The sequence below is a fragment of the Chiroxiphia lanceolata genome, chromosome 8, assembly GCF_009829145.1.
Source record: "Chiroxiphia lanceolata isolate bChiLan1 chromosome 8, bChiLan1.pri, whole genome shotgun sequence".
NCBI lineage: Eukaryota > Metazoa > Chordata > Aves > Passeriformes > Pipridae > Chiroxiphia > Chiroxiphia lanceolata.
In genome coordinates this window covers 36,879,657-36,900,187 of record NC_045644.1, presented here as the reverse complement: position 1 = coordinate 36,900,187, position 20,531 = coordinate 36,879,657, and the positions used below count along the sequence as shown (strand labels likewise).

At 47.7% G+C, this 20,531-nt stretch overlaps 1 protein-coding gene across 1 annotated transcript in view; it reads left to right on the top strand.

Annotated features, from left to right (window-relative positions):
• The window catches only part of RNLS (renalase, FAD dependent amine oxidase), a 63,940-nt gene extending 46,919 nt beyond the window's left edge, over positions 1 to 17,021 (top strand). Inside the window, exons 4-6 of the mRNA XM_032695514.1 lie at positions 3,035 to 3,208; positions 12,971 to 13,146; positions 16,690 to 17,021. Coding sequence (XP_032551405.1) covers positions 3,035 to 3,208; positions 12,971 to 13,146; positions 16,690 to 16,842 — 503 coding nt within the window. The 3' untranslated portion in view covers positions 16,843 to 17,021. The remainder of the gene's footprint in view (positions 1 to 3,034; positions 3,209 to 12,970; positions 13,147 to 16,689) is intronic.
• The last annotated feature ends 3,510 nt before the right edge of the window (positions 17,022 to 20,531 follow it).

Genomic DNA, 20,531 nt, shown 5'->3' with positions numbered 1-20,531 from the left:
CAGAAAGGGTGATTAGACGTTGGCAGGGGCTGCCCAGGGAGGTTTGGAGTCCCCATCCCTGGAGGAGTCCAGGGAATACCTGGCCGTGGCACTCAGTGCTCTGGGCTGGGGGACAAGGTGGGCATCGGGCACAGGGGGGGTCTTGATGATCTCAGGGGTGTTTTCCAAGCTATTTGATTCTGTAATTCTGTGAACTCCTCAGTGCTTCTGGGGTTCACATCTCTCTAGTGAGCAGGCTGTCACTGTCCCCAGAGTGCCTGCAGGTGCTGGGCACTGTAACAGGCTGCCCTCAGCCTGTGTGTTATTCCATCTCCTTGAGGCTTTTTGAAAAGTCACTCCTTCCTGAAGCTGTTCCTTTCCTGGCTGCTGTGAACAAGCCACCCTGGCTGTTAACAGTCCTTTGATCTGTGAAGTCACAGCTCTGTCACTCTGGCACTCTTCTCTGCCCTCCCTCTTCTCCCCTCTCCCGGGAGGGAGGTTGCCCAGCTGGGCTCGTTGCTTTCCTTCATCCCCTTTTCCCCAGCGTCCCCTGGCCAAGCTCTGTGTGTAGGTGCATAGTTACAGCTCACAAAATTGTGGCTTAGCTTTGGTTCCTGCTCTGCTGCTCAGCATCCATCCCCACTGACCCCTCATGCCTTCTGAGCCTTTACAGCTTGGGAAGGCAGGTCCTCAAAGACATGGGAAGTCTTAAACGAGCCAACTGGCTGCCTTGCCTTTGGCAACACTGAACGTTGGTTGTGAAGGCTGTGCCTTCTGAAGGGCTCTGTGTAGTAAACCTGAAGCGAATTTCAACCTGCTGGTCCCTTCCCCTGCAGCTCAGCTCCATCCCAGATGCATTCCTGCAGCACGGCTTTGCTGGGGGAATTTGCTTTGCAGGCCGGGGGAGGTCTTGTTTATTTTTCTTTCCCCAAGGGGAAATGAGTTGCCAGAGTAACCTGGACAAAGAGTGCTGGTTTAGATGGGATGTCAGGGCTTTGTGTTTATTTACTTGTTTATAGGACTTTAATATTCTTTTGAAGCACAGCAAGAATGTGCAACACATTGTGGTTATTTATGGTACTGTAGGAAGGGGACCTGGTGCTGGTGGACATCTCAGAACCTAGCTGGGCAGAGCCCTTTCCTGAAAGAGGACAGGGGGATTTTGGGTGAGGTCTGTCCCATGCTCTGTGCTTAATGTGTTTAGCAGCAGCAGCTCTGTTCCCTGCCTGGGCTCCTGTGCTTTGCCAGGAGGAACTGGGACAGGCAGGGCTGAAATCGCCAACACCGCTGTTCCCGCTTGGAGAAGAGCCCCAAGGTGGTTCCCAGATGCTGGCACCATGTGCCCATGCTGTTAAATCCATGGCTTCAGCAGGAGCTTAGCACAGGCCAGGGAATATTTCCAGTGGGGCAGGATGTGCGAGGTCCTCTGGCATCCTTTCCTCCAGGGCAGTCCTCCAGTCCACCCCGCAGCCCTGCTTAATCCCTTCCCTTTCCCTCCTCCTGGGACAGGCTTTGCCAGGTTGTGGAATCTCCCAGTCCTGGGGGCTGCAAAAGCTGGAGAGAAGCTGTGGGAGAGCAGAGGGATGGAGGAAGAGTGAGATAACAGCCTGCAGGAGACTCATGGAGCTGGGGGAGTCCTGCCAGTGCCTGGGTCAACACAAAATGTTTGGATGGCACGGAACAGCGGGATGAAATCCAGTGCCCTGCTGCAGCCTGGGGTGGTCTCCGTGCCAGGCTGCTCTGGACTGTGGGCACAGAGCCCTAGGCACCCAGGAGCCCTGGATCCCAGGGGAGCAGCCTGCCCTGGGGGAAGGCAGGGCAACCTTGGAGTAAATCCTGCTTGGAAAGATCTGGGTGCCAGGGGTGAGGTGAGAGGCAACTGAACCCCTTGGCACCTTCTCAGAGAGAGTGTTGGAGAGGGAAAGGGAGCTCCTTCCAACCCCATCGTGCTCAGCCAGTCCTGCCCTCCTGGGCACGCCTGTCCTCTGCCTTCCTCCATCTCCACCACCACCCCTGCTGCCAGATGCCTGGTTTCTCCTCCTTTTCTCTGCCCAGCTTTCACACTTTGATCGGTGTTTCTTTCTGCTCCCCCCCCATTTCTCCATTCCCCAGCATATTTGTGGGGAAAATACGTGGGGAAAATCCTCAAAATTCGTGAGAGTTTTTCTTGAAGATGTTTCAGGATTGGTTTCTGATGGGATTTGGGATGGAATCTGACTTGTGATCCTCTGGCTCACAGAAGCGTTGGTCGTCCATTCAATCACAGGAAGAGAGACATGGAACCCACCTCCACAATTAGTCCAGCTGTTGTATTTCTCTTTGGCATGAAATTAAATAGAATTTGAGTGCACAGTGGGGCTAATGCCACTTTGTGCAGCTTTTTATGAAGATTATCGAATTGAGGCAAAAAGCAGATATTACTGTAACTAGGAGATAGAGGAGTTAATCATAGGGAGAAATGGATTTATATTTGCTCTGTAAACTGCTTTAAAATACCTTCAGCTGAAGGAGCTGAACCTCACTACAAACCCTTTGTGTGCTTTTGTTCATTCAGGTTGCAACACACAAGTTGTGGGGTATTTTCCCCAGACATTCAAGAGTCTCTGGGTTCATTTTGTCGATATGTGAAGTCATTTAGCTTTTTGTTGAGCCGTACAACCATTTACTTGGTGTGCTTGAGGCAACCCAAACCTCTTAAAATTTATTCACCATGTTGAGAAAAGATTTGGGAAAAAGTCACCGGTCATTGAAGTTTCCAGTCAGAGGCAACTAGCAGAGAGCTGGGAGATGAACCACCACCAGCTGGGGGAGGGTTGTGTGTGAAGGACATACTCTGCATAATGCACCATTAAAACTTCATGAAGAGGTGTCCCAGAAAAAAATATTACAAAGCACCAGGCTTAATATTAAATTCTTAGTTTTAGCAGTCTGGTCATTTTCAGGAAGGAATAATCAGCTTAACCACGGCATTCACATATTTAATGTTCTGAGAGGAGAGAGGGATTGTCTGATTTTTTTTTTCTTTCTCTTTTTTTTTTTTTTTTTTCCCCTACAGTAATTAATGAAAGTCAAAAGCAGCAACTGGAATCTGTGAGCTACTCCTCCCGCTACGCTCTGGGACTTTTTTATGAAGCTGGTGCACGGATTGATGTCCCCTGGGCTGCTCAGTACATCACTGATAATCCCTGCATACGCTTCATCTCCATCGATAATAAGAAACGCAATATAGGTCAGTGCTCCCATTATTTCCCTTTAACACAGTGACAATAGAGGGTGTAGATCATGAAAAATGCTGTTTAATTGAGTGTTGCTATTCTGAACAGAGCAAGTATTTAACTCCAAGCCGCAGCGGATAGCATTTAATGTCACATTTGGCCTGTAATAAAATACACAATGAAAGCGGGAAGGTCCTCAGAAAATCACCACCCAGCACATGGTTTACGTTACTGCGTTTATGAAACCAGTGTCGGGGGATTTGAGACATCAAAATGTTGCTATTCCAAGAAAGAGCCGGAGTGCCTTTGTTTAAACGTTGATTCATGCACATGCCAATTTGTCTCCCATCATCTCACTCTACAACTCCTGTTCTTTCCACTAAGCATGCTTGGAAGTAGTAATGAGTTATATAATTGAGGCTGTTCAGCCCAATTCAGAGTTAGCCAGTGCGCTTTTATAATCATGGAGAATCCTTGAAATGATTGCTTGGTAAGGCTTGGAGAATATCCCACAAGGCAGACACTTCTCGTCTATTTCTGGAAGGCGGCAGTCGAGTAAGTATATGTTTTATTTATTAAATGTATTGCATATACGAAGAGTGTGTTGGCATAGAATAACTCAAGAGAAACCACCAGCATCTGAGTTTAATCAAGTTCATCAGGAGCTGGAGACGCTGCCCGATTCTGTTACTTGAGTTGTGATGGTGACCAGGGTGAACCGCGAACGTGTTGTGGGGTTAAAAACCTGCCCACCTTTGTGGTGACCCACAGAGCCCTGTGACTCACAGTCACAGAATAAGGATTTTCTTATTCAACTGCTGTCTAATACGCAATTATTAAGCGTTCCCAAGTTCACTTGGTACGTGCAGTTTAATGGAATAAGCGGTCGGGAGGGAGTGTCGTGGTGTGACATTGGCACTGGGGGCCAGGACCTCTATGGAATCATAGAATATGCTGACTTGAAAGGGATCCATCAGGATCATCGAATCCAACTCCTGGCCATGCCCAGGACACCCCAGCAATCCCACCCTGTCCCTCAGAGCGTTGTCCAAACCCTCCTGGAGCTCTGGCAGCCTTGGGGCTGTGCCCACTGCCCTGGGGAGCCTGGTCAGGGCCAACCACCCTCTGGGGGAAGAACCTTTTCCTGAGATCCAACCTGACCCTGCCCTGGCACAGCTCCAGCCATTCCCTGGGTCCTGTCACTGGTCATGAGAGTGAAGGGATCGGTCCCTGCCCCTCTGCTGTCCCTTGGGAGGATGTTGAGGACCACAATGAGGTCTCCTCCTCTGGAAATCTCTGCTCCAGCTCCCACTCAACAGCAGACTTCATGAACACAGGGTTGGGGTGGCTGTGCCTTGTCTATCTGAGGCTTTAAAAACACCAGGCTGGAGATCCCCACATGGCTGGTGAGCTGGCCCAGGGCTGCCCCTCCACTGGGGGAAGAAGCATTTCTTCACCTGCAGTCTGAACTCCCCGAGGCTCAGCTCAGGGATGTTGCCCCTGGATCTGTTGCTGCTGCTGCCACTACTGATTAGAGTCAGAGAATCACAGAATGGTTTGGGTTGGAAGAGACCTTAAGCATCATCTTGTTCCAACCCCCTGCCATGGGCAGGGACACCTTCCACTAGCCCAGGTTGCTCCAAACCCCGTCCAGCCTGGCCTTGGACACTTCCAGGGATCCAGGGGCAGCCACAGCTTCTCTGGGCAACCTGTGCCAGGGCCTCCCCACCCTCACAGGGAACAATTTCTTCCCAATATCCCATCTAACCCTGCCCTCTGGCAGTTTGAAGCCATTCCCCTCCATCCTGTCACTCCAGGCCCTTGTCCAAAGTCTCTCTCCAGCTCTCTTGGAGGCCCTTTAGAGACTGGAAGGGGCTTTGAGGTCTTCCTGGAGCCTTCTCTTTTCCAGGCTAAACAACTCCAGCTCTCTCAGCCTTTCTTGGCGTAGGTGCTCCAGCCCTCTGTGGAAGCCCAAATTTGTTATTTTCCCCAAGAATTTAGCCTGTTACTCTGAAAAGAGATGAAACAAAACAAAAGAATGGCTGAACTGGCCAAAATAAGGATGCATCCAGCCTGGTGTGCTTTCTCCAGCAGGGACCAAGAGTGAATATGTAAAAAACAGTGTGAGGAAAGCCAAATAGAGATGATTTTTTTGTTTTCAGCTGGCATTGTCTCCTTGTTATTGACAGTGTTCAGCTGGAGATGTTCTTCAATCTAAGATTACATTGCCATTGTTGCATTTAACAAAAAATTCTTGATAGTTAATAGCACCTACTGGTATTATCCATATCTGATCTTAGTCCTGTCAAAGAGGACAGAGCCCAAGGGAGAAACTCATCCATGCTTTCCCCACCTGCATTCCTTTGTGGCCTCAAAACACCAGCACTGAGAACAATGAACATGAAATTCTAATGGAATTATCAAATAGCTTTGCTGCCTCCAAATGCAAAAAAATTTAACCAAGTACAAAGCATATTATGTAAAAACCAGAAGTGCTCACCCACTTTTCTCCAAGCACGTGCTGCTGGTGGAGGCAGACACACACATCCAGACTTTGGACAAGGTGGGCAAGGGAGGCTGAGTGTGAGATTTATTTACACGTGGAGTCCTGCAACCAAAACACTTGAGTGTAAAGTTCCTTTGTGTTTGTTTTAGCGCACCTGCAAGTGTCTTTCGTTTGTGTTTTTCCTTCTGTGCTTCTGACTGACCTCCAGAACATCTCAGTGGGAGGCACAGCAGCACCTTGCTGTCCATTTTAGCACCATGCTCCACTTGGTTTTCTTCTCATTCTTCTGTTGTGAAGAATTGTGATTGTGATTCATCTGAGGAAGATGGTGGTGACAAGGAAAATGTGAGTGTTCAGCTCAGGCTAAGATTTATGTTGTGACTCCTGGGTGAGGCAGCTGAGATCTTTCAGGACAGTCATCCTTCCCAAAAAGCCATCACCTTCTCTAGTTGTTTCTTCACCTACTTTGTATCCACAATAAATGGAGGTTTATCTAACCCTCATTACCATCTCAAATAGTGGCTTTTTAGTAGGCAGCATTGAACAATAGAGGTCCAAAGGAAATAACTGTAGCTGATAGTTCTCCCTTGCAGCGGGGTTGGAACTGAATGATCCCGAAGGCCCCTGCCAACCCAAACCATTCCAGGATTCTGTCAGCTTCCTGCTAAGGGACTCAAATAGCTACATGTATGACACCTCCCTAAAAGCAGGTAGTCTAGCCTTCAAAGGCCTAAAGACAAAGTCTGGCCCTCGCTATGGAAGTCCAAGGTGTCCTTGTCATTCATATGGGGCGTGGCAGTGCCTGCTGTGACTCACTCAGTAAAGCAGAGATGTACAACTGGTGCAAATTTCACATTTTACCTGTGAAATACCGAAACAGCCTTGTTATAATGTACAGTAGGGTGGGTTTGTCAGTGGGGCCAGTGAGCTGCAGTCTGTAATTTTGCAGCAATCTCAGCCTTCCCCGAGGACCCCCCGTGCCTTGCTGTGTGGGGATGAGAGGCAGCGCTCTCGGATTTGCCGCTCGTTGCGCGACACCTGCGAACTCATAAAGCCTCTCCTTGCTGGGAGACGTGTCAGCATCCCCTCTCTTTTTGTTTCCTCCTTAATTCCTTTGTGCAGACTGCTCAAGGCTTGCTGCTTCTTCAGGCATTTAGAGTGTATTGATAGTCTGTGAGTCATAAGTCTGTGCTCAACATAACTCTCACAGAATGTGCTGAGCTGGTAGAGACCCATGAGGATCATCTAGTCCAACCCTCAGCCCTGCACAGGCCCATCCCCAAGAGTCACAAACACTTCTTGAGCTCTGGCAGCCTTGGGGCTGTGCCCACTGCCCTGGGGAGCCTGATCAGTGCCCAAGAACTGCTTTCTAAGATCCAACCTGAACCTGTCCTGACACAACTCCAGGCCATTCCCTCAGGTCCCCCCAGAGCAGAGCTCAGTCCCTGCCCCTCCTCTGCCCCTCACGCAGAAGTTGTAAGTGTAGTGAGGTCTCTCCTCAGTCTCTGCAGTTGGCTCCATGGTGACACAGCCTGGTTCCTGCCTGGGAACCGTGGCTGACCTCTTTTCCCCTCAGTCTCTGCGGGTGAGTGGGTGACGAGGCCGTTTCTCCGACACTGCCATTGCCGGTGTCATGGGGAGCGCGGTGGCCCTCCGGGAAGGAAGGCTTTTTCCATCAGCTGAGGGTCTCAGCTGCTGCTTGTAGAAATCCCATCCCCATCCGCAGAGGTAACGCACTGGAACGTTACGTAAGGAAGAGCCTACAAGAAGTGTATGTTGAATTCCCCGTGCGCCGGGCATGAATATTAAATATTTGTGTGATTGGCTGCCTTAAACACCCCATCAATATTTATAACTGGTCGGGGGGACAGTGGGAATTCTTCAGTATAAATTATTTCTGTAATACCGCAGTCTTTGCATCTCTTTGCGTTCCGGAGGACTAAAGATAGACGACACATAAAAATGGAAGTGGTTCCCTTCTTTCACTCCAGGGCTATATAATTTAAAGGGAAGATTCCTCTTAGAGGTTTTTAGGGTTGGTGTAATCCTTGAGTATCCTTTTTAATTCTAAAATATAGATTCCTTTATCTTCTCAGTACCAAAAGAAGAATTTTTCCTCCCAAATGTGCCTTGTCAGATAGAGTGGATTTTATTCCAGGGAGAATATGGGACCTTACAAACCATGGGAACTTCTGAGGATAACTGGGAGAGCTTGCTAGCCCTTCTGCCAAATAGCAGCGTGGCATTTTGGAAGTGACACTCCATCTCTCTTGCTTATTTTCTAGGTGTAGTAAAGTTAATCACTGCTCTTTTTTTTTTTTTTTTTTTTTTTTATTTTAGGTAGAGTTTTATGAGTCCTGCGTGTTGACTTCTCTTTTGGCAGTGTGCTGATCCCTCCCAGGGTGCAGGGATACACTTCCAGCCTGTCTGGAGGTGTCCAGCTTCTCTGCTGCCCTCCACGCTGACCCAGCAGCGTTTCCTCTGCAGCCTAATTTCCAGGGGTTTTTTTTTTTTGGTGTGGCAAATGCCCTTTCCCTTCCCCTCATGCTACCCACGACGTGAACGGGGTCTGAATTGCAAAACACATCTCCCCAGTATGATTAAAAAAATCCCAAGGGGCAGGAAACAACCACATCTTGTTTTTTATCGGTATCTGTTGTGACTCCAGGTTTTGGGCAGGAACATGAGAAAAAGACTTGACTCCATTCCTGTAAGAAGGCGGAAAACATTCCTGTGGGAGATGCGTGCCTGTCACATCCATATACAGTTCTCTTCTGGAGACTAGGTTGTAACCCTTGGATCAATCCCTGAGCACTCCAACAATAGGGATATGATCTCCCTTTGAAGCTGGCTCCAGTTTTGAGCAGGAGGTTGGACTGGAGACCTCCAGAGCTTCCTCCCTCCCTCCCTAAGTCCTGTGACTCTGAGGCAGACAATGTTCTGGTGAGTATTTACTGAACACACTAATAAATGAACTGGGAAGTGAGTCCCAGCAAACCCCGTTGGCGAAGACAGGAAATTCTTCAAGCTCTGTCCATGTTTGCTGTCCAGCAAGTTTTAATGTCAGCACAGCTGAACCAGGAAGAATTTTCCATCCTCTCTGTGGACGTTTTATGGATGCATCTGTGGAGCCTGCAGACTGATCAGCAGGTCGTGGCTGCTTACTTTTTATGCCTCTATGGAAGCAGATCTCATTCTCCCGAGGGTCGGTGGATCTCTGGGCTCTGCAGAGCCTGTGAGGCTGCTTCCAGGGCATGCAGATTCCAGCCTGTGCTGCCTCATGCTTCTCCACAAAAGTGCTTCAGTCCTAAACCAGCACAACGACTTCTAAGGTCAGGGCTGATGAGCCTCTCTGAACGCCCTGTCCTTGACGCCTCGCTGGACACTGTGTCCCTTGTGGCCTAGGATTTCCTGCTTCAAAGCCTTTCGGCTGAGCAACTGCAAAACATGCTCCACAGTGGCTCTTAGGCATGATTATGTCTCCTAGAATATTATTGTTTGGGAAAATCCAGTTGGTTTCTGCTTTCTCGAGGACAGTAGGAGCTATAGCTGCTGCTCCCTGTGTTTGCCAGGTCTCCCCAGGCAGTGTCAAAGGGCAGAGTACCTCCTGCCATTGATATTGTCCCAAGAGCACCGTGCTCTGTCCCCTTCCTGCTGCCTTGAAATCCACATTACCCTCCAGTTCCTCCCTCTCCACAGTTACTTTTCAACCTGCCCCAGAACACCATCCTGACCATTTGCCAGATGGATCCTATGACTTTCAGGCTCTGATGGTGTTCTCTTTTCTGAGGAAACTTCAGGCCTCCGTGGATCCCAGGGATTGCAGCTTATCTCTAAAATCCCTTTTGAATTTAGGGACTCTGAGCCCTGACCTTGGCATAGATTCGTCAGAAAAAAAGGAGCTTTTGCATTTTGCAAGGAAGAAGATTTTGGTGGACAGATGATCCACTGTGATCTTTCTCCAGGAACATATGTTTTGGTTTATTGTTTTCATCATAATTTTATATGCTTTATTTTACTGTGATTTCCCTGTCCCCTTCCTTCCCTGAGACTGTTGGTAAGGAGGATGTGGCCACCACAGGAGCTGACTTCACATTCTCAATACCATCTGAGAACTTCTCAGGGCAGGAGGAGGTCCCTGTGGGAGGACTTGGCTCTGTTCACTTTGTCACTGTCCTGGAGTACAGAGTGCCTGGAGGAATTCACCCCTGAATCTCTGTATCCCACGTGACAGTGACAGCCACGCTTCCAGCCTGAGCAGCTTCACCCAGGACACCACAATCCCACACTAAATGTGTTACTCAAAGCTAAGAACCACCTTTCTGACATCAGATGGCCTGGAGCTGCAAGCCACTGTGCTGGGGAAGTGAACTCTGTTCTCTGTGTTCTTTTCCAGGGATCTTTTATTAGCCTCATTCTTTTTCTGGAAGACAGGACTCCTAACAGGCTTAATCCTGTATAAATTCTCACTGTCAGCAGTCTGTCCTCCTCTTTTTTAACGCAGCCCGTGTGATTTCTCCAGCTGGGAATTAATGACGAGTGTTGAGACAGTCCCAAAATGTTAAGAAGCTGATGGCTGCTGCCTTCTGCTCACAATCCAAAAACCTTTCCCCTCATTCCCAGGTTCTAGGTCAAGTTCCAGTTTCCACAGGAAGTTCAACTTGGGGAGACTTTTCTGCTCAATTCATGGCTGGAACTGGCCAAAGTGTAATGTATGGTGAGCCTTAATCACTCCCATGATTGTCCCTTGACACCCTTGACACCCCTTCCAGGTAGCTGATGTGTCCTCTCCCTATGACAGCTTGTACTTCATGCTGCTCAGTGATGGAGGTTCTCCTCCTCTGTTTTCATGGATTTACACAAATTCTGCCAGGTTCCAGCTGGAGGGAGCAGGGTGAGGGACTCTGGCCTGTCCCTGCTCCTGGCAGAGCAAATGTCACAGCTACAGCAGGTGTCCAGGGGAGTTGGGGCAGTCCCCAAGGATGGAACCCCCCCCCAACACTCAGGGCCCCACAGGACCATCCCCAGGAGTCACCCCATGTGTCTGAGAGGATCATCCAAACCCTCTTGGAGCTCTGGCAGCCTTGGTGCTGTGCCCACTGCCCTGGGGAGCCTGGTCAGTGCCAACCACCCTCTGGGGAAGAACCTTTCCCTGAGATCCAACCTGACCCTGCCCTGGCACAGCTCCAGCCATTCCCTGGGTGCTGTCCCTGGTCCCCCCAGAGCAGAGCTCAGTCCCTGCCCCTCCTCTGCCCCTGCCCAGGCAGTTGGAACTGCAGTGAGGTCTCCCCTCAGTCTCCTCTGCTCCAGCTGAACACACCAAGTGCCCTCAGTGTCCTCACACGGCTTCAAATCAAGGCCTTTCCCCATCCTCGTTGCCCTCCTGTGGACTCTCTCCAGTGGCTCAGTCTCTCCCTTCCATTTTGTCCCCCCAAACTGCCCCAATGTTGAGGTGAGGCCGTCCCAGGGCAGAGCAGAGCGGGACAATCCCCTCCCTGATGCCCCCAGGACAGGGTTGGCCCTCCTGGCATGGCCATGGCCAGCTTGCATCCTTGCCACAAACAAAGGAAATTAAAACCTGCCCAGCAGCCCTGCCAGCAGCCCTGGTTTCCCAGCAGGCTGTTGCAGCCTGATCTAAAACACTTTGGAAGGAAGATGATGGGTTTTACTCCCCCAACAGTTGTTCACCCATGGGGCAGCAGGACTGAGATCCCCCCATTGCTGTCAGGGAAAAATCTATTTTGGACTCCTGTTTTAGCCAGTACTTTTGCAGAAGAAAGAAAAGGGCTTGAGGCTAAAGTTGATCCTCTCGGGCTGCATATTTCAGTACTGGAAGGCTGTGACTCAGTGGCCTCTGGAAGCTCTCCAAGCTGTCAGTAGCTCAGAGGAATTAAAAACTCAACGAACTGCCTGTTCTCCAGAAACTTGTTTTGTACATGCTGTGGAAGAGATGAGAGATTTGAGAGAAGGTGGCCCTTGGCTGGGATCATTGGTGGAATCATTGGTGGAATCATTGGCTTTAACAAGACACAGCAAGCAATGAATATTTATTTTATTAAAATGCTCTTTTAATGAGCCTTTTTGCCAAGTTGAGGTGGAAGTATTTGCCAAAATACCATGTACACTGTAATAAATCCCACGGTACCTAATAGGCTTCCCCACATGGTCTTCTGTCCCTTACATTCTCTGTGGAGAGACATCAGAATCCCTGTTTTCTCCCCCAAAAGGGGAAGGAAAGGCTGAGTAGCGTTTCTGATGTTTTTCCAGACAGTTGGAAAAGCTGATGCCCACAGAGCTATGGCCTGTGAAATCGGGAAACATCTTCCCACCCTTTTTGCCTTGTTTTCCCAGTTCTCAGGAGCAAGGGTTGGCTGAGCTGGCCTACCCCAAAGAGACTCAGTGAGGGGGTCCTTCCAGCTGAAGTTAAAGCTGTGGTTTTCATGCTTGCTGTGGGTGCTAGACTTGGCACTGCTGCACCTCAGTGGTGTGTGCTGAAGTGATCAGCCCAAGACAGAAAGCTTACCAGAGGAAGACATTTTGGTTGCCTTTGGAAAGCTGGAATTTGTCATCTTCCCAAAGGGGGTCGCCAGCTTGAGGAACTGGAATCTCTTCACTGACACAGCAGAGATAAAGACTTCTCTCCAGCTTGGTACCTCACAGCCAGAACTGGTCAGAAAATGTTCAGCTGCCTCTTCCTTTTTGGGTTCCTTGCTCATAAAACACTCGTTACCTGAAACTAAAGTATTTTTTCTAGGAATGTGCTAATTCAAAGAAAGGGTTAACCAGAAAAGGCTTTCTGCTTCCAAAAGAGGGAATTTCTGGTTAATGGAGTCAGAGGGAATCACTTAATTCAAACACCAGCTCAGTCTCAGCTGAAATGCAGCAAAGACCATGCCCCATCCCTGGATATGTCCCAGGCCAGGCTGGATGGAGCTCTGAGCAACCTGAGCTCATTGAAGATGTCCCTGCCCGTGGCAGGGGATTGGAACTAGATCATGTTTAAGGTCCCTTCCAACCCAAACCATTCTGTGATTCAAGTCTTCTGTATTTCCATGCTGCAGAGATTGTCCCCCTTGACTTCTTCTTTGTGTTCCTTGTGGACAACTTGTGTTGTTGTTCCTTGTGGGTTTTTTCCAGCTGGAAGAACAGGGTGGTACCACAGATATTTTCATTCTTATTGACTCCTAGGCTGGAGGCACAATGGTCAGCGTGTGGGGAAGGCAAGTATTAATGAGTGATCCTTCAAAAGCATCTCTCCTCTTTGTTTCAGAGTCTCCTCAAGTTGGACCTTCACTTGTTGTCCACACGACTGTGACGTTTGGAAGTGAGTACCTGGATTCAGACCCTGCAGAGGTGCAGCAGATAATTCTCAGTCACCTGGAGAGGATTGTGCCATCCCTGCCTAAACCAAGCAGCATCAAGTGTCACAAGTGGAGATACTCCCAGGTACTCTGCGGTGGGATCAGTCTGGAGCTGTGGTTTTCACCCTCAGGGAGCAAGAGGAAAGGGGGTAGTTGCCCAATATCCGTAGTACATTCCTCCACGTAGCCATGAGCAGCATCCAAGGCTGGCCAGCGACAGCCAGGTCATTTCTAGCCATGTTTCTGCATCGTGGCCCTGGCTCAGTGGTCAGTTCTGCAGCTCTCCTTGTAAGGAGGGACAGGAGCAGTGTGCAGGAAGGAAGTAAATCCCATGTACTTCAGTGGGATTTTCACTGGTATTTAAAAACATGACTCAATCCATTTCTCCACATCCAAAAATATGTGATATTATTAGCAAAATTCCCACCCTACCACAGAGTAGCAGAAGTCCTTGAGTTCAGAGGGACTAATTGTTATTATTTGATTTGGCCCAGTTCAATTTAACAGCATGTTACGCAAAAAATATTTTAAAGTAAACTACCTAAGGGTAATAATAGCAAAATGTGTATATTTTACAGGCTTCTTTTAAAAATCCAAGGAAATTGTTGGCAATTTCCTAAAGTATTGGAGTGTATCTACATGTTTACCCAAAGCCTCTCAAGTCAAATTACATTGGTGAAATTGAACATGGAAGTTGCTGCAAAATATTTACTTTTAGAGCAGTCCCCTAAAAATTTCTCCTTTTTATGAAGTCTGGAAAAGTTGCTGTAGATGACTGTTGTGAAGTCTGCTCGTAGCCCTTGATCTGCATGCATCCAATTTGGGAACCTGGTCTCGTTAGCACAGAGTTTATTTTTCTGGGAGTAAGGTATTGGTAGATTGCAAAAGTGACCTTAGCACAGGTATTATTAATATTTATATAAATCATATCAAAATCATGGTATGTTTGTTATGTTCCTCTTGTCACTTCAGGGTTGGGGTTTTTTGCAGGAAAAAAAAAAATCTAAGTCTCCATACAGTTGTCACTGTTCAGGTATTGTATTCTGGTTGCGACTTCTGGTCTTTTCTTCTGCCTTCCCTGTTACCTTCCTGCCTCAAACTGCTTGTGAGCACCAGAGCTGCAGGTGGTAGGGAGGAGAAGGGCTGGATCTGTCTCCAGCAGACAGACACTTGGCTGGCCAGCTCTGGAAAATGTTCCCAAAACAAAGTAAGAAGTATTTCTAAGCAGAATGAATACTCCCTACGTTCTGCTGCTATCACAGATATACAGCAGAAAATTTGTCCAATTCAGCTGCTTTGCTTATGTGTGCAAGGAAGGGGCTTAACGTGCCTTTCCTTGCACTACCCACACTTTTAGCATAGTGTCAGAGGTGACATATAAGGTGACATGCATTATGTATGGCCCATTCGGATTTATTCCACCCTGGATAAAGGAAAAGACAGGAATGGCAGTTAAATTTCTTCCTAATGAATCAAGACAAAAAAAGTCTCAATTGCATTCTGCAAAACAACTCTGCTTTTTGCAGCCTGACAAAATGATGGACACACGGGATTGATTACAGAATCCTGGAATCACAGAATGGTTTGTGTTGGAAAGGACTTTAAATCATCTCATTCCAGCTCCCTGCCATGGGCAGGGACATCTTCCACCAGACCTGGTTGCTCCAAGGCCTATCCAGCCCCTGTCTCTCTTGCTGCAAACCACCTTCAGCAGCTGCTGGTGCTTTCTGGCTGTGCCACAGGAGGAATTACCCCCAGTCTGTAATTCGGGAGATGAATGTCAGCATGTCTTAGGCTGCAAAGAAGTCGGTGTAGGTCAGACGTGTTATCTCCATAAAGAGATCTCTAATGCCACCCTATAAAATAATCACTGCCTAAATTAAATATCTGGGACAGAGCTCCCTCTTTCTCTTAAAGCTATCTTTACTTTCAGTTATAATAAGCTGTTGCCACAGAGGCAAAGGGAACTGATAAGATGGGTGCATCTTTCCCCTGACTCTTTTAGATGGGATTTATCCTACTTGTTAATTAAATCCGGCTGTAACATCCTTCACATGGCCAAACACAATCCTGGGATTAAAATGCAGACATTACAATTATCCGTGGCAGATGAGGGATTAGGACTCCCAAAATTCTACTGACACTGCTTAGCAGCACAGCTGCAGTTCTGGATCCCCTGCTTTAATTATGGGGAGGCACCATTAGCATTCAGAGCCACCAGCTTCCCAACCCACCACGTGTCTTTGTGAGAGTCCCTTTATATGGAATCATGGAATCGTTATGGTTGGAAAACACCTCCAAAGTCATCAAGTCCAACCTTTGACTGAATACCAGTAAGGGTAATCTGGAATTTATGTTGGACACCACGAGAAGAGGAGGATCATTCCTTTCCCCTGCCTGGAGTGAGGGTCTTTCATACATTGCTCACACAATCTTGCCATGCAGGTGAGAAGGTGCAGGCTGAGGTGTGGAAATATTGATCCTGTGGTCAGGATCACAAACCAGGAGCTGTTTGGTACAGCCAGCATCAAACAAGCACTCAGCAGCCAACAGGGAAGGACACTCAAAAAACCTCTTTCTGCTAAACCTTCCTCCATTCTTTATACTCTGCTCAGTCTGTAAGAAAAAATTTAAGAATAAATTAAATTAGTCTGAGAGGGAGGATCTCTGGCTGGATTTCCCATACCTGGATAGACTCTTCTGTTAAGTTGGGTTGCAACTGGCTGTTTTGGATAATTGCCTCCTTTAAAGAGCTGCAGTAACACAAAATGCAGCCAGAGACATAAATGTGGCTGGTTTGCAGCTGCTCCACACTTGGCAGTGGCAGATAATGGCTCAGCAATGGCCAGCTGAGTGGACATTTGAATCAGTGGAAAAATGCCCTGGACTTAGCAAGATTCCTTGGACATAAGGGCTTGTTCAGTGAAGCTGGCAGTCCCACAGTGGGACACAGGAATGTTTCACTGCACGGGAATCCAACATGTGTCTTTGGACCAAAGGCAGAAAATCCAGAGATGGTGAGAACAAAATTGTCCTCTCTGTACTATGCTTTAGGAGCCTGTGGTTTGATCTTTATTGCTGGTCTGCTGATGTGCTCCTACCCTTTTGTTTTCTTTCTCTGTCTTTGCCTTTCTAGATGTCTTTCTGTCTTTTCCAACAGTTCCTCCTTATGGATCTTGTCTTGTCATTCCTTTCCTTGGACTACTTCTTCCCACCTTCCTCCTGCATCTTGTGGCATCCCTGGATGGAACTAGGTGATCTTTAAGGTCCCTTCCAACCCAGGCTTTTCCATGATTCTGTGATTCTATGATCTTCTTCCCTTTTTTATGCTCTCTGCCTGTGCCTGCCTTGCCCTCACATTTACCTTCTGCTGCCTTGTCTCCATGCTGAGATTCACCAGTGCTGCTCTGGGATGCACTGATCCAGTACAACATGGACATGTAGGTTTGGAACAGGCTAAACAATGTGTCACACAGCCAGGAGAGATGATCTTTAAGGTCCCTCCCAACCCAAACCATTCTGGGGTTCTCACCAAGGCTTTCCCTAAGGAAAACAGACCCTTCTAGTGTGAAATTCAGGTAAATGAGATACTTTCTCTTCCAACTCTCTGTATGTTTTTCTTTTCCAGGTTACAAAGGCTGTGCCCAGTTGTCCAGGACAAATGACTCTTCATACTCAACCTCTTCTGATTTGTGGGGGCGATGGATTCACCCGCTCCAACTTCGATGGCTGCATAGAGTCTGCCATGAGTCTTGCAGAGGCTGTGAAGCCTCATTTATAGCAATTTCCAAGTCAAAGCTGCTGAATTTCATCTAGATTTATGATGAATTTTCCTGTGATGGATTGAATTCGAGTTTAATGTCAACATCACTGGCCTCTGTCTTGCTAAAATAAATAAAGGGAGATGTATCGGTGTGCTGTAATAATTACTGGGATGGAATTAAATTGGATTTTCCAGAATCTGTGCTGTGAGTGGTTACTTTGATTGAAGTAAAGCTTTTTCTGGCTCTAGTCAGAGGCACGGAGCTCCAGCAGCCCTTCCAGGTCTCCTGATACTTTTACAGCCCCTGAAAATTATGTCAAGGAGAGAAGCCTGCCTTGAAACAGCACAAAAATCCATGGAGCCACCAAATTTGCTCCTTGTAAACTCCTTGTTCACTCCTTGTCTTAGTGACAGGACAAGGGGGAATGACTGCAAAATGACTGAGTGGGTTTAGATGATGTATTAGGAATAAATTCTTGGCTGTGAGGGTGGTGAGGCCCTGGCACAGGTTGCCCAGAGAAGCTGTGGCTGCCCCTGGATCCCTGGAAGTGTCCAAGGCCAGGTTGGACGGGGCTGGGAGCAACCTGGGCTAGTGGAAGGTGTCCCTGCCCATGGCAGGGGTGGGATGAGATGGGCTTTAAATTCCCTTCCAACCCAAACCATTCTGGGATTCTCTGAGCATTTGGAGCCTGGGAGGTGACAAAAGGAGCATGGACAGTTGATCCCAAAGATTTCATACATCCGTGTGGGCATTAGGGCTGCTGTCCCAGAGTCATCCTGGGAATAAACATTGGCATCTGGGCTGTACCATGAGTTTACCACAGCAAAGAGACTGGCCAGGGGGGTGGATGCACTTAAAATAGTTCAGTATTTCCAGGTTAGAGAGTGCCAGGCTCATCATGGCTCTGTGCTGGTCCAGGATTCCCTGAGCAAGGAGCAGCCCTTTCCTCCTTCCAGGTGCTGGAGGAGTCAGGGTAGGAGCAGCCAACACTGAAGGTGGTTTAGCTGCTTTGCCTGGCAAATACCAAGAGGAAGGAGGGAAAGGAGTTTATCTAAGTGTGGTCTGGGGCAGTGTGTTAGTAAGAAAAACTCTGCTGACATTTCAGAGTTACCTCATCACCACCAGAGAAGCTCAAAGTAAACAGCCAGTCCAAAAATTAGGTGAGTTTTAGACAGCTTGATACTTTATTTTGGCAGAACAGGTGCAGAAATAGCAGGACAGGTCCAGGGAAGGGTATAAATGGGCATGTGAGTGAACGAACAAGGGATTTGATTTTAAATACTAAAAAAAAAATAAACAGCAAGTATAATTGTGTTGAAAATACTACCTGTCAGGGTTTCAAGTATTTCTAAGCTACTAAACTGTGTTTCTGTGAAGTCAGTTTTGAAATTACTCAAAAATTAACCAAGAAATCATTTATTTATTCTAAATCTGATTTTAACTCACCCTTCCTCTTAAATCACATGTCACGAGTTTAGTGCCTCTCTACCACAGCACTAAAAATAACAAAATTTACCAGACAGAATTTTAACCATTAGAGGAGTCTAATTCAGCCACTTGTTTTTTTTAATACCCCTGCATTTGACCAAAAATCTGACATCCTGTATCCACAGCAGCTGAATGCTGTGATTTATTTGTGTTTGACCATTCCTAATGCAGTATTTAAAGTGAAGGCAAGAACTTTAAAACTTGATAATTTTAAAAGCTTGCAGAAAACTGAATGTGAGGCATCTCTGACTTAACACTGTGTCGTTCCTCTCACTGTCTCTCAAAGAGCTGTGCTCCAGAGAGCTGTGATGTTCTCTCAGGGGCTTTGTATCAGCAGCAGCCTTCAAATACCACAAGGGACAGAGAAGTGGAGATGTCTCTGCTCCATCCTGTCAGTAATCTCTCAACTTTGGTCATTCTGAGACCTCAAAATACCTGTTCATAAGCAAATTACTTTTTTTTTTTTTTTTAAATCGTGAGGTTCTTGATTCTGAGGTTTTTGAGCATGAATCACAGCGAGTCTCAAACTGCTCCCCTCCTTCCTCATATCACAGAATCCCAGAATCATTTAGGTTGGAAAAGACCTCCAAGACTGTGGATCCAACCGATGCCCACCTTGTCCCCCAGCCCAGAGCACTGAGCACCACGTCCAGTCCTTCCTGGGACACCTCTGGGGCTGGGGACTCCAAACCTCCCTGGGCAGCCCCTTCCTAAGCTTGACAACCCTTTCAGTGAAGAAACTCTTCCTGAAAATATCCTGACAGTCTATCAAAACGCTTCTGTCCTGTAGCTTCCCCCCAGATTAAGATGATTTAGACAGAAACTACTTGCAGGGGTTTTTTTGAAAGGTGGAGTGAAAAAGTTCATTGATGTGTCCCTCTGGATGTGCTTCAAGCATTGGCCACGTGAGGGTCTCTGTGGCTGGAGAAGGGAGACATGGCATTAACTGGAGAAGGGAGACATGTCATTAACTGGAGGAGGGAGACATGGCATTAACTGGAGGAGGGAGACATGGCATTAACTTTCCCACGCACGGCGGGGAACGAGGGGTGATGTTTCAAAGAGGCCACTGTGTCCAAAAGGGTGGCAACAGAAGAGACTTGTCTGGTTGATTTCCTGGGATTTTCCCTGGATTTCCCATTAACTGGCAGATCCATCCATTACAACCACTATCTCCCTGTTCCCAGACGAGGGTGATGGCTGTGTCTGATCTCATATATGCCACGAGCCACAGCTAATGCCTGAAGTTGAATTAGAGTGTTTTAGCTCCCAGACCATGATGTTATTGTCTTCCTCAGCACGAGGAAAGTCAAGGTCATAAATGCTCAAAGCCTTTTAGCTCACAGTTGTGGTAGCTTCCCTCCTGTGAGCATCACTTGGCAGGGCTGGCCCATGGCATGTTGTGCAGTTGCTGCTCTTACAGCGTGATGAGGGAATATGGGAACAAGGAGATAGTGGTTGTGATGGATGGATCTGCCAGTTAATCAGAAATCACAGTCATCCTGGGAAAATCCCAGGAAATCAACCAGACAAGTCTCCTCTGTTGCCACAGAAGAGATACATTTTCCTGCTCTCAGGGCATTTAAGTGTACCTTTAGGCCTTTGACAACAATCCTTCCTTTTCAGTTACTGTCCCATCCCGCAGTCTGTCCTGCCATTGCCACCATGTCCCGGGTGCTGAGATGGACCTGTCCTATCCCATGACATGAGGAGTTTTGGAGGAGGCCCTGGCAGAGATGGGCTTCAAGTCATGGCACACCCTCTCCTGAGGGGCATCTCTCTGGCATGAATTTAGGGCCCTGTGGACAAGGATCCAACCCTGCCATCTCTCTACCCACTCCTGGCATCTGACCCCGCCTGCAGATCCCTAAGATGGAGTAAAAGTGCTGCGAAGCAGATAAAATAGAACACAAGTGCCAAAGGAAGCCACAGGACCCTACTGAGAGCCCATCATATTGTGGCTTCTGGTTGGGGTAACTCTCACAGATCCTGCAAAATCACCTGCATTGCTCTCTGTGCATTTGGTTTGTAGGAATTGAGCCCATTTCCAAAAAGAGCTTGGAAGAGGAGACAGGCACCCAGCTCCTCAGCCCACATCAATTCCCAAACCACACATCTCCAAAGATTGGGGCTGTGTTTCAGGCACCTGAAAATAAATTAAGAGATTAATCTTGTTTTGGAGGGTTTGGTTTGTTTGTGTTTTTTTTCTTTCATTTTC